This window comes from Hippoglossus hippoglossus, chromosome 23 (assembly GCF_009819705.1).
Source record: "Hippoglossus hippoglossus isolate fHipHip1 chromosome 23, fHipHip1.pri, whole genome shotgun sequence".
In the NCBI taxonomy this organism is placed as follows: domain Eukaryota; kingdom Metazoa; phylum Chordata; class Actinopteri; order Pleuronectiformes; family Pleuronectidae; genus Hippoglossus; species Hippoglossus hippoglossus.
In genome coordinates, this window is record NC_047173.1 from 6,678,000 (window position 1) to 6,693,617 (window position 15,618).

Here is a 15,618-nt window from a genome sequence, read left to right on the forward strand (position 1 = left end):
ATCTGGCCTCACCACCTGTTGTCAGCTGTATTTCACGCTTGTGCAGCCTATAGCCTTCTGCTTCCCTCCATAGGCACCAGAGCGTACAGTAGTGCAGAAGAAGGTATAAGAACCAGACCCAGACCTCCCCAGGGGCAGAAATCCTAGACTGATCCAATTACTCCCACCCGAGGATGGAATCACACAGAATCCGCACCAACTGGCAACTACTTAATTTAATCTAGTCGGAAAAGTGTTACACGGTAAACAAGTCAAGCTGTTAAGCTGCACAGTAGAGAACACAGAGAAGCAGAAGAGACAGAATCAGGTTTAACATATGTGGGTTAAAGCTGTGAAGGGAAAGCAATTTGCATACAATCAGTTTAAAGCCATGTTCAGGCTTGAAAGTGACCAATAGTTGTATGAAGGTGTAACGTTTAGTGTTGAGCATTAACGTCTCTTTTTTGCTCCTCTAGGTTTTAGGAGGTTTTCTTTGGATGGCTTTGCCTTGTTATTTTAGCAAGATTTTTTTCTATTTGTTGTACCATTATAGTACATTTCTATCACACGGATCGTCTGCTAGCGAGGATGCTCACATTTCGCTTGTTCTACATTGAACAGATATTTAATTAAAAAACGCTTTCATGCATCTCCACATTTATTGTGTTGAATACAGTGGGATAATGGCAGTTAAGAAAGACCAGCAGCTCAGGCAGGAAATACAAGTCTTATTGTAACATGATAGTAGTAAGGAAATAGGTAAAGAAAGACTCTATTTACACATAATTAAAACAGCATAGTACAACAGGTCTATGATTATATTCACAACTTTCTCTTCTTTTACTCCTTTGAAACCTTGGGAACATGCTTGGCTTCCAGCAGTGTGTTGCTGTTGACTGTTCTGGTTTCTTGGTATGCACAGTATCTCAGCACTCATCTTAATGAAAGCTGGTCTCATGTCTAAGAATACGTCACCCGTCTTTGTGCTTTTGTATCAGTCTGTATATTACCCTATAATCTCTTTTCTTTTCATCTATGTCTTGTTATCTAAAAGGTTTATGAGGTGTGTAACGGTGAATCTACTGTCTTTCCTCCAGATGGTCTCCATACTGTCGTGGGCCGCTGCACGCTGCGCGTCACCATCATCACTGACGACATGCTGACCAACAGCATCACCGTGCGTCTGGAGAACATGTCCCAGGAGCGCTTCCTCTCTCCCCTGCTCAGCCTCTTCCTCGAGGGCGTAGCGGCTGTGCTCTCCACCAAACGGGAGTCAGTGTTTGTGTTCAACATCCAAAACGACACAGACGTGCAAGGCTCCATCCTCAACGTCACCTTTTCGGCAATGCAGCCTGGAGGCGTCCCGGGTAAAGGGACGTTCTTCCCCTCGGAGGAGCTGCAGGAGCAGATCTACCTCAACAGGACTCTGCTCAGGCTGATATCATCTCAGGAGGTACATGAGCACACGATCTTAAAATTGTATATTTCCGAACTCCAAAGCCAAATCAATTAATGTGCCTGAAATGTCATCCTCTCTCCAGGTGTTGCCGTTCGATGACAACATCTGCCTGCGCGAGCCCTGCGAGAACTACATGAAGTGCGTATCGGTGCTGAAGTTCGACAGCTCCCCTCCCTTCATCGCCTCAGAAACGGTTCTGTTCAGGCCCATCCACCCCATCAACGGGCTGCGCTGCCGCTGTCCCCTCGGTTTCACTGGGGACTACTGCGAGACCGAGATCGACCTGTGCTACTCAGGGCCCTGCAAGAACAACGGCAGGTGCCGCAGCCGAGAGGGAGGATACACCTGCGAGTGCCCAGAAGATTTTACTGGTGAGCTCTGCAGTTATGATTTTTTACTAAATTAGATCAACATTTTCAAAACAATCTTTATTGATCCTCCAGAGTATATAGGAAATTCAAAATTGACACGGCAGCACAAGGGGTAAATGTTGTAAGAAAAATACGAATAGAAACAGAATCTAGAATAAATAATATATAAATAGAAATGCTTTATACAATATAGTCTGGAGCCCCCAAAGCACTTTGAATCACGTGGGGGACGGATCATCTGTGTCAGGCTGCCAATAGCAGCGGCGCACAAGCATAGGTTTAATATGTATTATGATTATTATAAAAAGAAAGCCTCAACTACACTGCTATGTAATGTGCCTAATACAAATGACTATGATAGTAATATCTGTATGAAATTACATGTTTTTTTTCCAAAGAAAACAGTGAAAGTCTTTATAAGTAAGTGCGATCTTCCCTCTTGTGTCTGACAATGGCTTTAATGGCTCGTACAAAATGGCTTAACCGCACTGACAGGTTGTAAGAGCTCTCAACCGCCTATTGTTGTAGCTTGAGGTCGACCCCGGTGCAGGAAGCAGAAAGCGTGCTTTGTTATACTGTATGTATACAGCCACCTGCACTCAGAGACACACGTATGCACATACAATACAGTTGATTTATTGCTGTATAGGTGTGTGAGGAATGCTGACGACACTGGTCGAACCAGATCTGACTCGAACATCAGTTAATCCATTAACCCCAAACCACATTGGCTGTAATAACTTTAAAACTCAAAATAATCGTGAAACAGGGAATTATAACTAAACTAAATTATAACTTTTATCAATATTTTTGTATATACAATGGAAAAAAGTTATTTGAAATTACAAATATTCTCTCTTCCTGCCTGGAAGCCGCCCGTAAACGTGACTCTGCACAGCATTAGAGGAACTATGGGAAGATTCTAAGGCTTTCATCGTTTCTATTCAAATCATTTTGTGAAATATTTCCCGATGTCAGTGATCTTCCTCCCATAACTTCCCCCTGGAACATCGGATACCTGAGCGACTGTCTCCGCTCCTCTGTGTCTCCCTAATAGTCTACTGGGCTTCTGACAAGCCTTCATCCCTCCTTTCCCCCAACACTCCACCTCTCCTCTCCTTCTCTTCCTCTATCTTATCTGATCTAATTACCTGATTATAGCTGCCTTTGTCACTCACTGGCCCACTCGCGCCTTCTCCTCCTCCTTGGCATGTCCATCTTCTCCGCTCGCCCATCATATTTCTTCCCCTTACCTACAGCTCGGTGTCCCCGTCTCGAAGGTCACAGTTCAACTAAGATATCCAGGGCCCATCAGGGGCCATTATGGGGCTGATGACAGCGGGGAGGGGGGCCCTCTCTGTCCTCCTTGGGTTACCTACATTACAGGGAAACAGATCCTTATAATTCCCCCCCTCGGAAAAAGGATTACGCTGAGGAGAGAAGGGCCATTAGCTGGTTCCAAGCGGTGGTGTTAGGGTTCTTTCTGTGTGTATCCTGGCTGGACAGATTTTGTCTGGACAGCAAGCTGACACACAACACTGCATGGGACATAGAGGCACCCACTGCAAATAATATTACAGTCAGAAAGAAGTCTCCTGCTGTATTAGTGGAGGAATGTAAATGAGGCAGAGACAGGAAACTGGGCCCAACCGATTTTGAGGAAAACTAGATCCACGTGGTCATTTGGGAGGAATTTCCCATGAGAGCCACACTGCAGTAAGTCATAAATTAGATAATAATATCAAAAAGATTAATATCAACATGCAGCATCAAAGTTGGACATGAAACCTGACCCTTAAAATGTAGTTGCACATACAGAGGACTTCCTATAAAGAGAAATTCTGTACGGTTTGACCCATAGACTTTATATAAAGATGCACGACATGACAGCTCACAAAAGTGAAGCAAAAGCATCTTGATCTCCACCTGTTGGCTGGCTGCAGTAAAGGTTATAAACCCTGCCTCCTCCATGTTAATAGGTGGGACATATATCAAACTAAAAAGTCAAAGTACACGTCAAATAAGTTTTTCTCAAAGATGGTTTCTATCATTTTAGGTTGTTCGAATCAGACAGTTGTACGTTCAAGTGTTTGTTTTTTCTCGTAGGTTTGGCTTTAATTACATATTGGATGCCATAGAAACGAGTTAAAACGTCATGATTGACAGATATGACTAACTCACGATTAGTGGAGCGTGTATATCAGCAGGACCTTGCTACCGAGGCTCCATCCCCTGATTTCTACTGCGCAGACTCTGGCTCCCAATGCGCAAGATGGCAGTGTTCGTATCTGGGATATTTAAGCTTCATTTCTGGACAGTGGAGGGAAGTGGAGACGTGTTGTCTGTCTATATATACAGCCTATAATTTGACCATGAAGTGACCAACTCTCCACTCCCCTAAACTAAATATGAATTGGTTAATACAACACAATATGGACTGATAGACTCAAGAAGTTTGGACCAGGTTAATTTGTAGAGAACAGGGTTAAACTCACATCTACTGAGGTAAATGAGACTGCTGCTCTGTCATTTTATGAACCAGTATATATTTTATATTCTTGCTTTTAAAAATTTGGCCAGACACATAAATATTTTACCATTTTACCACTGCTTTATTTTACATTCAAATTGTAGGAATGTTGTTTAGTGTTCTCGACAGGACATTTTCTGACACTTCCCAAATCCAAGCTGCTGTGATGTTAAGAGGGATTTAACTGGTCAGCATTTATCTGATCTTCATATGGTTTAGCAGTTATCGGCAGGAGCAACTATGTGTTGGGCTTAAATGTCTCATCCCTCCTCCACTCCACTCTTTCTTTCCTTCCTTATCACTCCCCTTCCACTCTCTGTGCTCCTCTTTATCTCCCATCCTCTCTCTTCTCTCCAAACATGGCCAAATTACTTTGTGGCTAAGACCTGCGCTTCCCAGAAAAGGCATATACACAGAGCTCGGCAGTTTGCTGCTAATGTTTGGACTGAGAAAGGCTTTTTTTTAACCAGTGTTTGAGAAGGGACAAGTTACGTGTTTAAATTAAAGTAAAGTTTTAAGCTTGATTGCTCAAACACAGTTTTTTAATCAGCTCTTACGAAGGTTTGAATATGAGGCCTATTCAAACCAAGGCAGGTGTCAACCACAGCTGGAAGTAAAACATAAAAACACGAATGATACTAAAGTACATACAACAGCTGCACCACAACTCTGAAACTGTGTTATAGTAATTCCTCCTCTTTTTCTCTCGCAGGTGAACACTGTGAGCTGAATGCATCATTAGACCGCTGTGTGCCCGGCGTGTGCAAGAATGGCGGCCAGTGCGTCAACCGTCTCGCAGGCGGTTTCATGTGCGAGTGTCCACCAGGGGAGTACGAGAAGCCCTACTGCGAGATGACCACCCGCAGCTTCCCCGGACAGTCCTTCATCACCTTCCGAGGCCTGCGGCAAAGGTTCCACTTCACCGTCTCTTTCATGTGAGTACACTTTCTAACCCTCCGTTCTTCCTTTGTTCCCTTAGCTCCTGTCTTCGTTAATTACCACAAACCGCCAAACCCTCCCTTTCTAATAATTATGTCTGGATGAAATTCAAGACTACGCCTGTAACACTTTCCACTCTCACATGGGACATATACAGTTTACACTGATAAACGATAAAACTGTATTTGTGATTTAGTATAGGGAGATATTGAAATAAACTTTTGTCTTTGTAAGTATATAGGCAGATATTGTATACAGACTGAATTGTAAAAAAAAAAAACTTAATTTACAAAATCTTGGCTGGATGATCTAGATAATAGTTTTATTCTCTCCCATGCAAGTGTGCTAAACCACATAACTTCTAATTGTAGACTGTAGCATCAGTACGTCTGAGATATTGTAGCAAATGGTAATCAATGGAACTGCACAAATAAACATAGTTGGGCTAAACTGTTTCAACTGGGGCGTATCGAGACATGTACACACTTTTTCCATTGTGTCTCAGTTCCCTCGTTTCAATATGTGCATACCTACACATGGGAGAGCAGGGAAGACACACACACTCCGCCTGAACGTGCAAATTTATGAGGCGTGCTTGTGTTCTCAAACAAACTGAAACTGCTGCAGGTAAACAACCCTGGTTCGGCAAGTTTCTGACACAGAGGTAAGATCAGTTTAAAAGTGCGAGTTCATCGGCCACACGGCGACGGTGAGAGAGGTTTTTGCAGTGCGGTGAAAACAGGAAAGGCTGTGTGATGAGTTTCCCTTATCAGTGTTTGGCTACAGCCGTCCTGACTTCCTGCCCTCCTGGCCTCACTGGCATCTGCCGGCTGACTCCTCTGCCCTCACCTTGCGCTCCCGACACACACACAAACAAGCCCAAATGTGAACTTTGCACGCTGGTAGAAAAAACACACGAGAAGGTACTGGCTCAGTTACCAGGTATGTCTCCCTCTCTCACATGTGGACATGTTCATGCATCATCTAAAGCACGGGAGCTGCTTCCTCTCTGCGGCCCACCGGGTTTACACATCCTGCCTTTCCTTTCCAAGCGACTTTTCCTTAAGAGCTCCTCGGCCCTTTCATCCTGAAGCTATCTGCCATGCACTTAACTGCTCAGTCTGTTTGCGTTGGATAGGTGCTTAGAAATGTGACAGGAAACTTAAGAATTCAGAGAAGAGAAAAACAACTGGATATCACTCAACCTTTTCTGTTCCACTAATCTGAATGATCCTTGTTTGGTTTTAAGTCTTACTTTAGAAATTATAATCTTTTAAACAGCTAATCTTTTCTCCCTGTGACCTTCCTGTATGCAACCATATTTAATAATAATAATAATAATGATGTGTAATAATATAAAATAATAATATATTTATTTCATATTTAGAAATAATTGAATTTTTCATTATCCCAGAACTTTTAACTCACCTCGACTTTGGTCAGGATTCACAGAAATTTGACTAAATTAATTTAGTTTAGCATAACCCTTTTACTGTATACATGACTCCTTTATTATGATCTTTATACATTTTTGGTTTGATCAATATCCTTGTCTTGCATTCTTGCTTGACATAGAGTATTTAGGAATAACCATAAAAAGCACAATCCCATTTGTCTTTGCAGGTTCGCCAGCAGAAAAAGAAACGCTCTGCTTCTCTACAACGGCAGATTTAACGAGAAACACGACTTCATCGCTCTGGAGATCATCGAGGAGCAGATTCAGCTCACCTTCTCTGGAGGTGAGGCCTCGCCGTGTGTGTGTGTTATTCTGCCTGTGCATGTGTGGTCACCACTTACAGTAACTGTACTGCGCTGCACTGCGAGTAGATTAACTCAGGTGTAAACACACATTAACTAAAGTGACTTTCACAAAGAGGTCGCTAAACAATTCTTATCAGCGTGTGCATTCTTTTGACAAGAGTGTGTGTCAGTCAGTGTGTGCATGTATCCAAATGTTCAGAGTTTTGATTTGTCGCTGTGTGTGTGTGTGTGTGTGTGTGTGTGTGTGTGTGTGTGTGTGTGTGTGTGTGTGTGTGTGTGTGTGTGTGTGTGTGTGTGTGTGTGTGCGTGTAGCTAAGAGGGATGGGTGTGTGTTACTATTTTGAAAACAGCTGCTTTCTCAGAGTGGAAGCTGCCACACTGATTAATGATGGCCAAAAAACACCTTCATTACACACCCACACACACACCCACACACACACACAGAGTTTAAACCCGATCAAACAAACAGCCGTACTGATTGCCAGACCTGGTAACCGTTGGATTGCAGATCAAACGCATGTTCCTTGGACTGGTGACTCTTGTTCTCAGAGTCGCTCCACTTTCCCATGGTACCGCACAGGGAGGAATCCAGTTCAGTATGATTATGTTGGGCGAAGCCTGTGGGAACCAGGCCAAGTCCTTGTGCCCTGCTTCACATCTGAAATACAACTAAATGCTGAACGCAGGAATCGTCAAATCCGTCTGTTTCTCAAGTGCACAGCCAGTAAACAGACATCATTTATTAACTTATTAACACACACACTCACACACACACACACACACACACACTAATACAAACCCTGGCATTGCTTGTCAGTGTCGCTGTACGGCTTACTGATTTCCAGAGCAGTGGATTCCTGCCCAGGCTGCCCCTGCCTTTGACAAACAGAGTATAACCCCCACTAAATCTGGTGCCATTGTGCTCTACAATCTTCTCAACTGAGAGCCATTGATACCGCAGACTAATACTGGCTTTCCCAACAGTTGATTTACGACCGCGGTGTGTGCGTATCTTAGCGTATTAATCTGCGTACGTCAAGTAAGGACACAGAGTTTTCCCTTTAATAGCAACTTATCGACAACCTGCAGGATATATTGAGTGATGTAGATATTCCTCCTCTCATTGGCCCACATTAAAGCAAGACAATTTAACTTCTGAAAGATAAGTAAACACACAGCTTCCTTTTTGTACATGAAAAGCTGAATTCATTAGAAACTAGCATGGCACTTAGTAGAGTACATAGGCTCAACAGTTATGTTCTATAAACCAGCACCAAATTGCCAAAACTAATGCTGCTTTCATACAACATGAAATCTTCCGGAGGAGGGGATGTATGTGAGAATGCAAATGTCCAGGTCACTTGCTGTGGACAATAAACTGTCTGGTGAATAAACGAGTGAGCCCACGTGAGAATACAATTGTGTCTTCATTTTCCGGAGTTCATTTCTGAAAACGGCTTTAGAAATATGTGGCCCCTAACAACGCTGATTTTTCCAATCAAGATCCATGAATTATTATGTTTTGGTGGAGGTAATAAAATGCACACTTGTTCAGTTCAATACACTCAATGCTTTTGCAGTTACAGCCTTTCTTGGCCTGACCAGTAGTTTATAGTGGCACGTTTGTTAACAATCATGTGCTCACATTATTTTATGTTAAGCAAAATGTAGATATACGATAACAATCTAAACTAATTAACTACTTAACTAAGTGTACGTCATCAGGAAACAGGTTTGTTTTGGCGCAGTGCCACTCACAGAAATGTTTTTCATACTGTTGTTTGAAATTGACATGGTGAAAATATTTAAGCAGAAGATCTGAACTGACTCTTCACTTCTGCTCTGGTTCTTTCTTTCCTCTTCCTTCCCCTCATCTTTCCTCTCACCCCAACGTCACCATTTTCATTTCACTCGCTACCTTCTCTCCCTTCTCATTCTCTTAACTCCCCTCTTCCACCAACTTTCCTCCCATCTTTCGTTGCCTCGTCACTCTCCCGGCTTTTCCTCCCTCCCTCCTTCTTCCCGCCTTTCCTTGTTACCCAGGTGAGACAAAGACCACAGTGTCTCCCTACATCCCAGGCGGGGTTAGCGACGGCCAGTGGCACTCTGTTCAGCTCCATTACTACAACAAGGTAAGGAACTCAACCAACCAACTGACCGACCGACCGTGGCTTCTCCTGCTTCAGTAGGCTTTTTAAAAACAGCCTTTTCAGCTCACGAAAAATGAGACGGGGACTGAAAATATTGCATTGTTCCTTAAAGTGTACAGCCCATATAAAAGTTCAAGATCTTAGTTGGCCAATGCTAAGGCTGAGCAGTGATGGTGTGGGAGTGAAGAGGATGATATGTGGCTTTCTTTGAGGGTTGAAAGCGGTTGACCTTGGCTGCTGATTTAAGAGATTATCGTCAGAGTACAGCTTTGACTAGTGATGTTAACTCTGAGAGGAGATCACCGCTCGGCTCTTATGAGCACAGAGGCCTGGCTTCAGCTTCAGGGGTTAAAAGTTCATCATCTGTACGCTCAACAGCTTAGATACACATGTGTCTCTGAGTCAATGGTCCATGCAATGGAACAATCTTTACCACCAGCAAGAGTTTTTCTATCTTCACTTCATTCTCAGAGTCTCATTTTTCAAGATGTTCCCACGATGGTCGAATCTCAGAATAGAGACTCAAGTAACCACTTCAGTTGTGATATCATATTAGAAGGGCTTACAGTGCAGTCAATTGCTGGTGTTGTTTTCTAACAAACTTCCAGAGCCTGGGGACATTGTTCTTATAATATTAAACCAGACAGGAAATAAGATAACACCGGCCTTCTGAAGAGATGCAACAGTATAGTTTTGTCTGGTTACTGTATATTTTTTAGAGAGTTCTTCAGTATCGGCAGTAATAATAGCATTGATACGCATGAAAACTGGGAGTTTAACAAAACTCCTCCAAAAATGAAATGACACATCTCAAGGGGTTGATACCATAACAATACATTTCTAACCTTGCCTTCCGTCTATCCATGTGATTGTGATATTGTAAACATGATATCTCAAGAACGCCCTGAGGGAATCTCTTCAAACTTGATACAAACCTTCTCTTAGACTCACGGATGAACTGATTCGAATTTGGTGGTCAAAGGTCAAGGTCCCTGTGACCTTACATATCATGTTTTTGGTCTTGTGAACGCAATATCTCAGGAACACCAAATTTGGTACAACAAAATGTATGTAGACTGAAACTGCACTGGTTAGCGGAGGCATAACCGCAGGATGGTATTTCTAGTTTTCCCCTGATTCAAAGTTGTTAGAGCAGTTCATTTGTCATATTCCCAAAGGCAAGCTAATGGTTCTACCTCAAGCATGTGAGAGACGCTATGTTCTGGCTTTATCTCATAGCCTTTCAAAGCTAGTATGCTATCAGGTATGCATGTGCTGTGCTATGCTGTTACATCAATCTTTCTTTATTTCATCATTTTCCCTCATCTCTTTTCTCTCTCTCTGGCTCTTCCTTCTTGTATCTGACTCTGGGAGCTGTAGCATCATCTGGCTTGACCCAAGACAATTGTTTTGCAACTTGTTAAAAACAAAGAATCTGCTGCTTTTTGACCCAACGCCAGCCTGCAATGCACAGCATCTCACATTTCACTCGCTGTTGGCCTCTTTGTTTCCAGCTATAGAGCCCATAGCATACTCGGTGGCCTTGACAGTGAAGTGTGCATCAAAGGGGATGAATCATGCTACAATACCGTTCTGTGTTAGCTGCAGGGTGACACCTGTATCTATTGTTTGAGGTGTATTCTGGCTGTATGTCCCTCTCTTCGACGGCACTGCCTTTATGATGATAGAGACAATGGCTGAATCCTTGTAGAGCTTTGTGAAAACTGCTGCCAGGCTACTGACGACCACAGATATTATTCGCAGGATACAGAGCGTTGGCACCAGAGACTTTTTTTATTTTGTTGATCTGTTGGGTTGTCTAGTGTTCGTAGGGATTGCCATGGAAATTCATTTCCACATATGAAGAGATTTCCTGCTTCGTTCCTCTTCGATGGAGATTACTTCTCTTATTTATTCAGCTTCACCGATCCCATAGGCCTCCTGTTTGCTGCTGTGACATGCAGATACAAGTAGAATCTGCACACACACACACTCACACACACTATTACATGGGTTTATGGGCATATCCTTGTGTTATTAGTTTGTAAAACAGGGGGGTGGGTGCGTTCCACCGATGTCAGTCTTAATGAAGACCAGTGATTTGCAGAGCTGGTGACACATTCCGTTAAATTAGCCCGAGGCTCGACTGCAGAGCTCACGCAGGGTCAGCTTTTTCTTCACGTGTTGAATGATCAGAAGTCAAATTGAGTGATGGTAATCTAACCAGACATGAGTTGCTGCAGGGATTATTGGAAATGTATATGGCAGAACGCGGTAATGTTCTCACAATAGATTAGACGTGTTGACGTGTGAATGTACAGACGTGAATGAAGGCGCACACGTGTTTGCCGTATATATGAAGGAAGACTCACATTTCTCTGGAGGTAGCATTGTTGGCATAGTCCAGAGAGACTTGATCCCAAATCTTAAACAGTGATGTAATCCAGATTTATGTGATGCAAACACATACAATCACACACATAAATACTGTTCTCTCTCTTTCCTCATATCTACCGGGAGGTTTTTAGGGGTTTTAGCTGTTGTAAGTTGCCTGTCGCACTTAGTTTACTGTGGTTATAAAGTATTTAAGTGTTTAAGTGGAGGTTTATTTCAAAATTAAAGTTTGCACCACTCAATAAAGTAAGTTAATTAAATTGTGTTATTTATTAGTCAGTCAGTTAGGTGATACTAAACACTGCTTTGTGATCTTTCTGCGAGAAGAAACATATCTGACCTTAAATTCCATCAAAATGCTGTTTGATATAAAATGACTTATAATGCAATTTACATCAAAACAACCACATTTAAACCCTAAATTTGATTAGATAAGTAAGAAATTGATTCATGAAGAGCTGGTGCAACCTATCAATCAATCAATCAAATTTTATTTGTATAGCCCATATTCACAAATCACAATTTGTCTCATAGGGCTTTAACATGGTGTGACATCCTCTGCCCATAACCCTCAACAAGAGTTAGGAAAAACTACTTAAAAACCCTTTTAACAGGGAAAAAAAGAACGTAGAAACCTCAGAGAGAGCCACATGTGAGGGATCCCTCTCCCAGGACGGACAGAAGTGCAATGGATGTCAAGTGTAAAGGAGAACATCAAGATAAAGGTTTTAGCAGCATTGATTAGGGTAAACATTTTGAAGTATAACTGAAGGTCAGTGAATTGGTGGATTAATGTCATTAAGGGTCAAGTGTCTGAGGAGAAATACTATGTATCGAGCAGTCCTGCTGCAATCAGGACTGCTCGATACAGCAGTCCTATCCAGGGTGATTCATCGTACATGAGCCCAAGTTGTTTTTAACGGTCCGCACAGAGTACACACACACACACACACACACACACACACACACACACACACACACACACACACACACACTCAAACACAGATGGTGATTTATTGGGTCAGTTGATGATGCTCTTAAAGTTGTGCAGGGCTGTACGGGTGCCCCCTTTTAAATCCGCTGCAGCTCTCTTCAGAAGAACCGGGGTGCCTCCGCTAAAAAACAGAGGTCAAAGGTCGGGTAGGGTTGGCATGACAACAGACGTGGACCTGCTATTGTTGCAATGATCTGGGTCGTTTGGAAAGCTGTGGATGCGTGTGTTTGCATCTGTGGGGGGCAGACAAACAGAGGGTGTTTTTGTGTGGGGGAGTGTCTGGGTGTGTATGTGTGTGCTTTTGAATGTGTGCATGTGTCCATACAACTATTAGGAATGTTACACAATAGTGGTGAAAGGATGAAAACATTTTTGAAATTCCAGAATGTAATGTCTCAAGGACAGTTGACTGTCAGCACGACAAATCTAAACAGGAAATAAACACACACACACACCGTTTTAGTGCATATGTGGATATTCTTGAAGCAGCAGGAGGTTTTGTCTTGGGTTTTGATGTGTGCTAACTACAGGAAATGATGTCCCTGGTCGCAGGAAATGATGCTATTTAGCTGGACACTGGACAGGATGTCAGTTGTATCATTGTCTCCTCCACACCACTTGCAAGCATTACACTGGGATAAAATAGAGCCTAACAGAAGAGGAACGCTTGTTTTATCTCTGATCTTTGCAATGACTACAATGATAGTCTCACACTAATTGTTCCATCAAAACAAATGCAATTTTATAAAGGCAGCTTTGTCTTAAAGGGAACACGAGATGAACACTTATTGTCGTAATTGACTTTGGAAGTTTGAACAAATAAACTGTATCCACTGATGAAGACCAACACGTTTTTTTTATCAAACTTACATCGAGTTTTTCATTTCTATACTCACACACACTGATCATATTGTAGCTGTTGCACATTGGACTGTTTTGACTTTTTGGGGATTTTTATCTTTTGGACTTGCAGCTGTCATTACCAAATAAGAATCTCATTTGTAACTTTTCATTTGATTTAGTTCAGAGTGGTGACAGGATGAGCCTGCAGTTCTGGGCAGAGTCAATTTGATTTAACATTTGGAAAAATTAAGACGTCAAACATGAAGAATCTTAATGACTTTTGCATTTACCAGTGTGATTGCATGTGAACCTCAGCTATAAATATACTATAATTACCCTCCATGTGATCCATACACATGCTTTCAGTGCAGCGAAGCAGAGCATGACTGCAGATATGATGAGTCTGTGTGTTTGCAGCATTTTTATAATGCTGCCTGAGCTGCACGCAGCCTCGACGCTAGACATGTTTAATAGTTTAGCACTGGCTAATATGGGCTGTGATATTTACAGCCAGGGTCTGTGGACAGCATTCCCAGACAGGCTTAGTTGGCTCTTATCACCAGCGAGTATCAAAAGTTCACTCTTTCTGCCTCTGCTGTTCCTCCGTCGCTCTCACTCCGGTGCTGTTTACACGGCAGCGCTTTAATCATCAGAACATACGTGCAAATTACTTCACAGCATAGCTTGAAGTACTTTTTAATGTACCATGTCTGTATTTTTGCATTCCACCTCTGCTGGGTTGAAACACTTATGTAAGTCAACCACTCAGCTGAATAAGGAAACCTGCTGGGTTTACTTGAATAAGGACTTGTCTTGCTATTAAATGCTTTTATATTTTTATATTTTTATTTAATATACCTTTGAATCAATGGAAGTTGCAAAAGCCTGACACCAAGTTACCTCACCACTACCCTAAATACCCAAAATACAGGGTTTATAAAGGTTTATCTGTCTCTAAACAAATGGACTATCAATTCAGACATAACGATTTCTATGATTTAAACCACTTTCAGGCTGACAGAGTGTTTTGAAGATTGCTATAATAAGAACAGTTTTATATTAACAATAGAGCAAATGATAGCTTGTAATGTAGAAAGGGGGACAAAACATAGACTGTACATAAAGATAGACGTTGAAGGCAGAATATCCCAGATACAAACGCTGCCATCTTGCGCCAAGGACGTCTTTTGGAGCTAGAGACTATGCAGTAGCCATCTGGGAGTAGAGCTGCAGTAGCATGATCCAATACCTGCAAGCAACCAATCGTGAGTCAGCCTCAGCAGTCAATCACAACGTTTTACCCAATTTTTTATAAATGATCACTTGAACAAAATGACAGAAAACATCTTTGAGAAAAAATAATTTGAAGTCTTTTCTGCCATGTTATTTTGGTCCATGTACCATCCACTAACATTAAGGCGCTGGGTTTATGGTCTATACTGCAGCCAGCCACCAGGTGGCGATCAAGACGCTTTGGCTTCACTTTTGGGGAGCTGTTATGTCCCCCATCTTTATTTACAGTCCGTGACAAACCCAGATATCATTTTTACTGTACTCTGCAGAACTCAGCTCTGTTTTGGTTTTATAGACCCAAACTTAAAAGTCTTAGTTCACAGCTGAACTCAGTGTTGTTTCCAGATGCAGGCAGCTGTTTTTAGCAAGCTTATGCTAACGATGAAAGCTTTTATTTTATATCAATACAAATATATTACACTGGTCTTCGTCCGGGGAAGAACTATTACACTCCATGTGGGTCTGTCTCCTCTTCTCTCTTGTCTGATATTCAAACGCACATACACACACACACACAGGGACACACACTGCATGGTCACAATACATAAATGCTCTTTAAATAAACTGCAGAGCCTGGAGTTGTCATCTCTCTCTTTGTGATGTAGTTTTAAGTGGTACTTTCCTGGGTGGCCGCAGTGACTGAGACAGTCGCCTTCACACACACTTACACAGACACACACACGATGAGAGACTGCCCATCATCATGTTTTCCTGCACACACACGGGTGCAGGTTTGTGTATTTTCGCTGCCACGTCCTTTTTGGAAAGGTTAAGTAGTTATTTTTCGAGGTGAAGCCCCAGACTCCACATTCCCCCGCAGGGTGTGTTGTTAGAGGAAGAGGCCATGTTAGTCTTTGTTCTTCTTTGACGCACTGTATGTTTCCACAGACCACAAACATTTAAGG

General features: G+C 42.3%; 1 protein-coding gene across 3 annotated transcripts in view; it reads left to right on the forward strand.

The window, feature by feature from the left end:
• Window positions 1-15,618, forward strand: part of celsr1a (cadherin EGF LAG seven-pass G-type receptor 1a) — a 91,390-nt gene that overhangs the window by 37,100 nt on the left and 38,672 nt on the right. For all 3 annotated transcript variants that reach the window (XM_034578573.1, XM_034578574.1, XM_034578575.1), the window contains exons 2-6: window positions 1,077-1,432; window positions 1,521-1,809; window positions 5,052-5,274; window positions 6,902-7,017; window positions 9,083-9,171. In XM_034578573.1, the coding sequence (XP_034434464.1) occupies window positions 1,077-1,432; window positions 1,521-1,809; window positions 5,052-5,274; window positions 6,902-7,017; window positions 9,083-9,171 (1,073 nt within the window). The remainder of the gene's footprint in view (window positions 1-1,076; window positions 1,433-1,520; window positions 1,810-5,051; window positions 5,275-6,901; window positions 7,018-9,082; window positions 9,172-15,618) is intronic.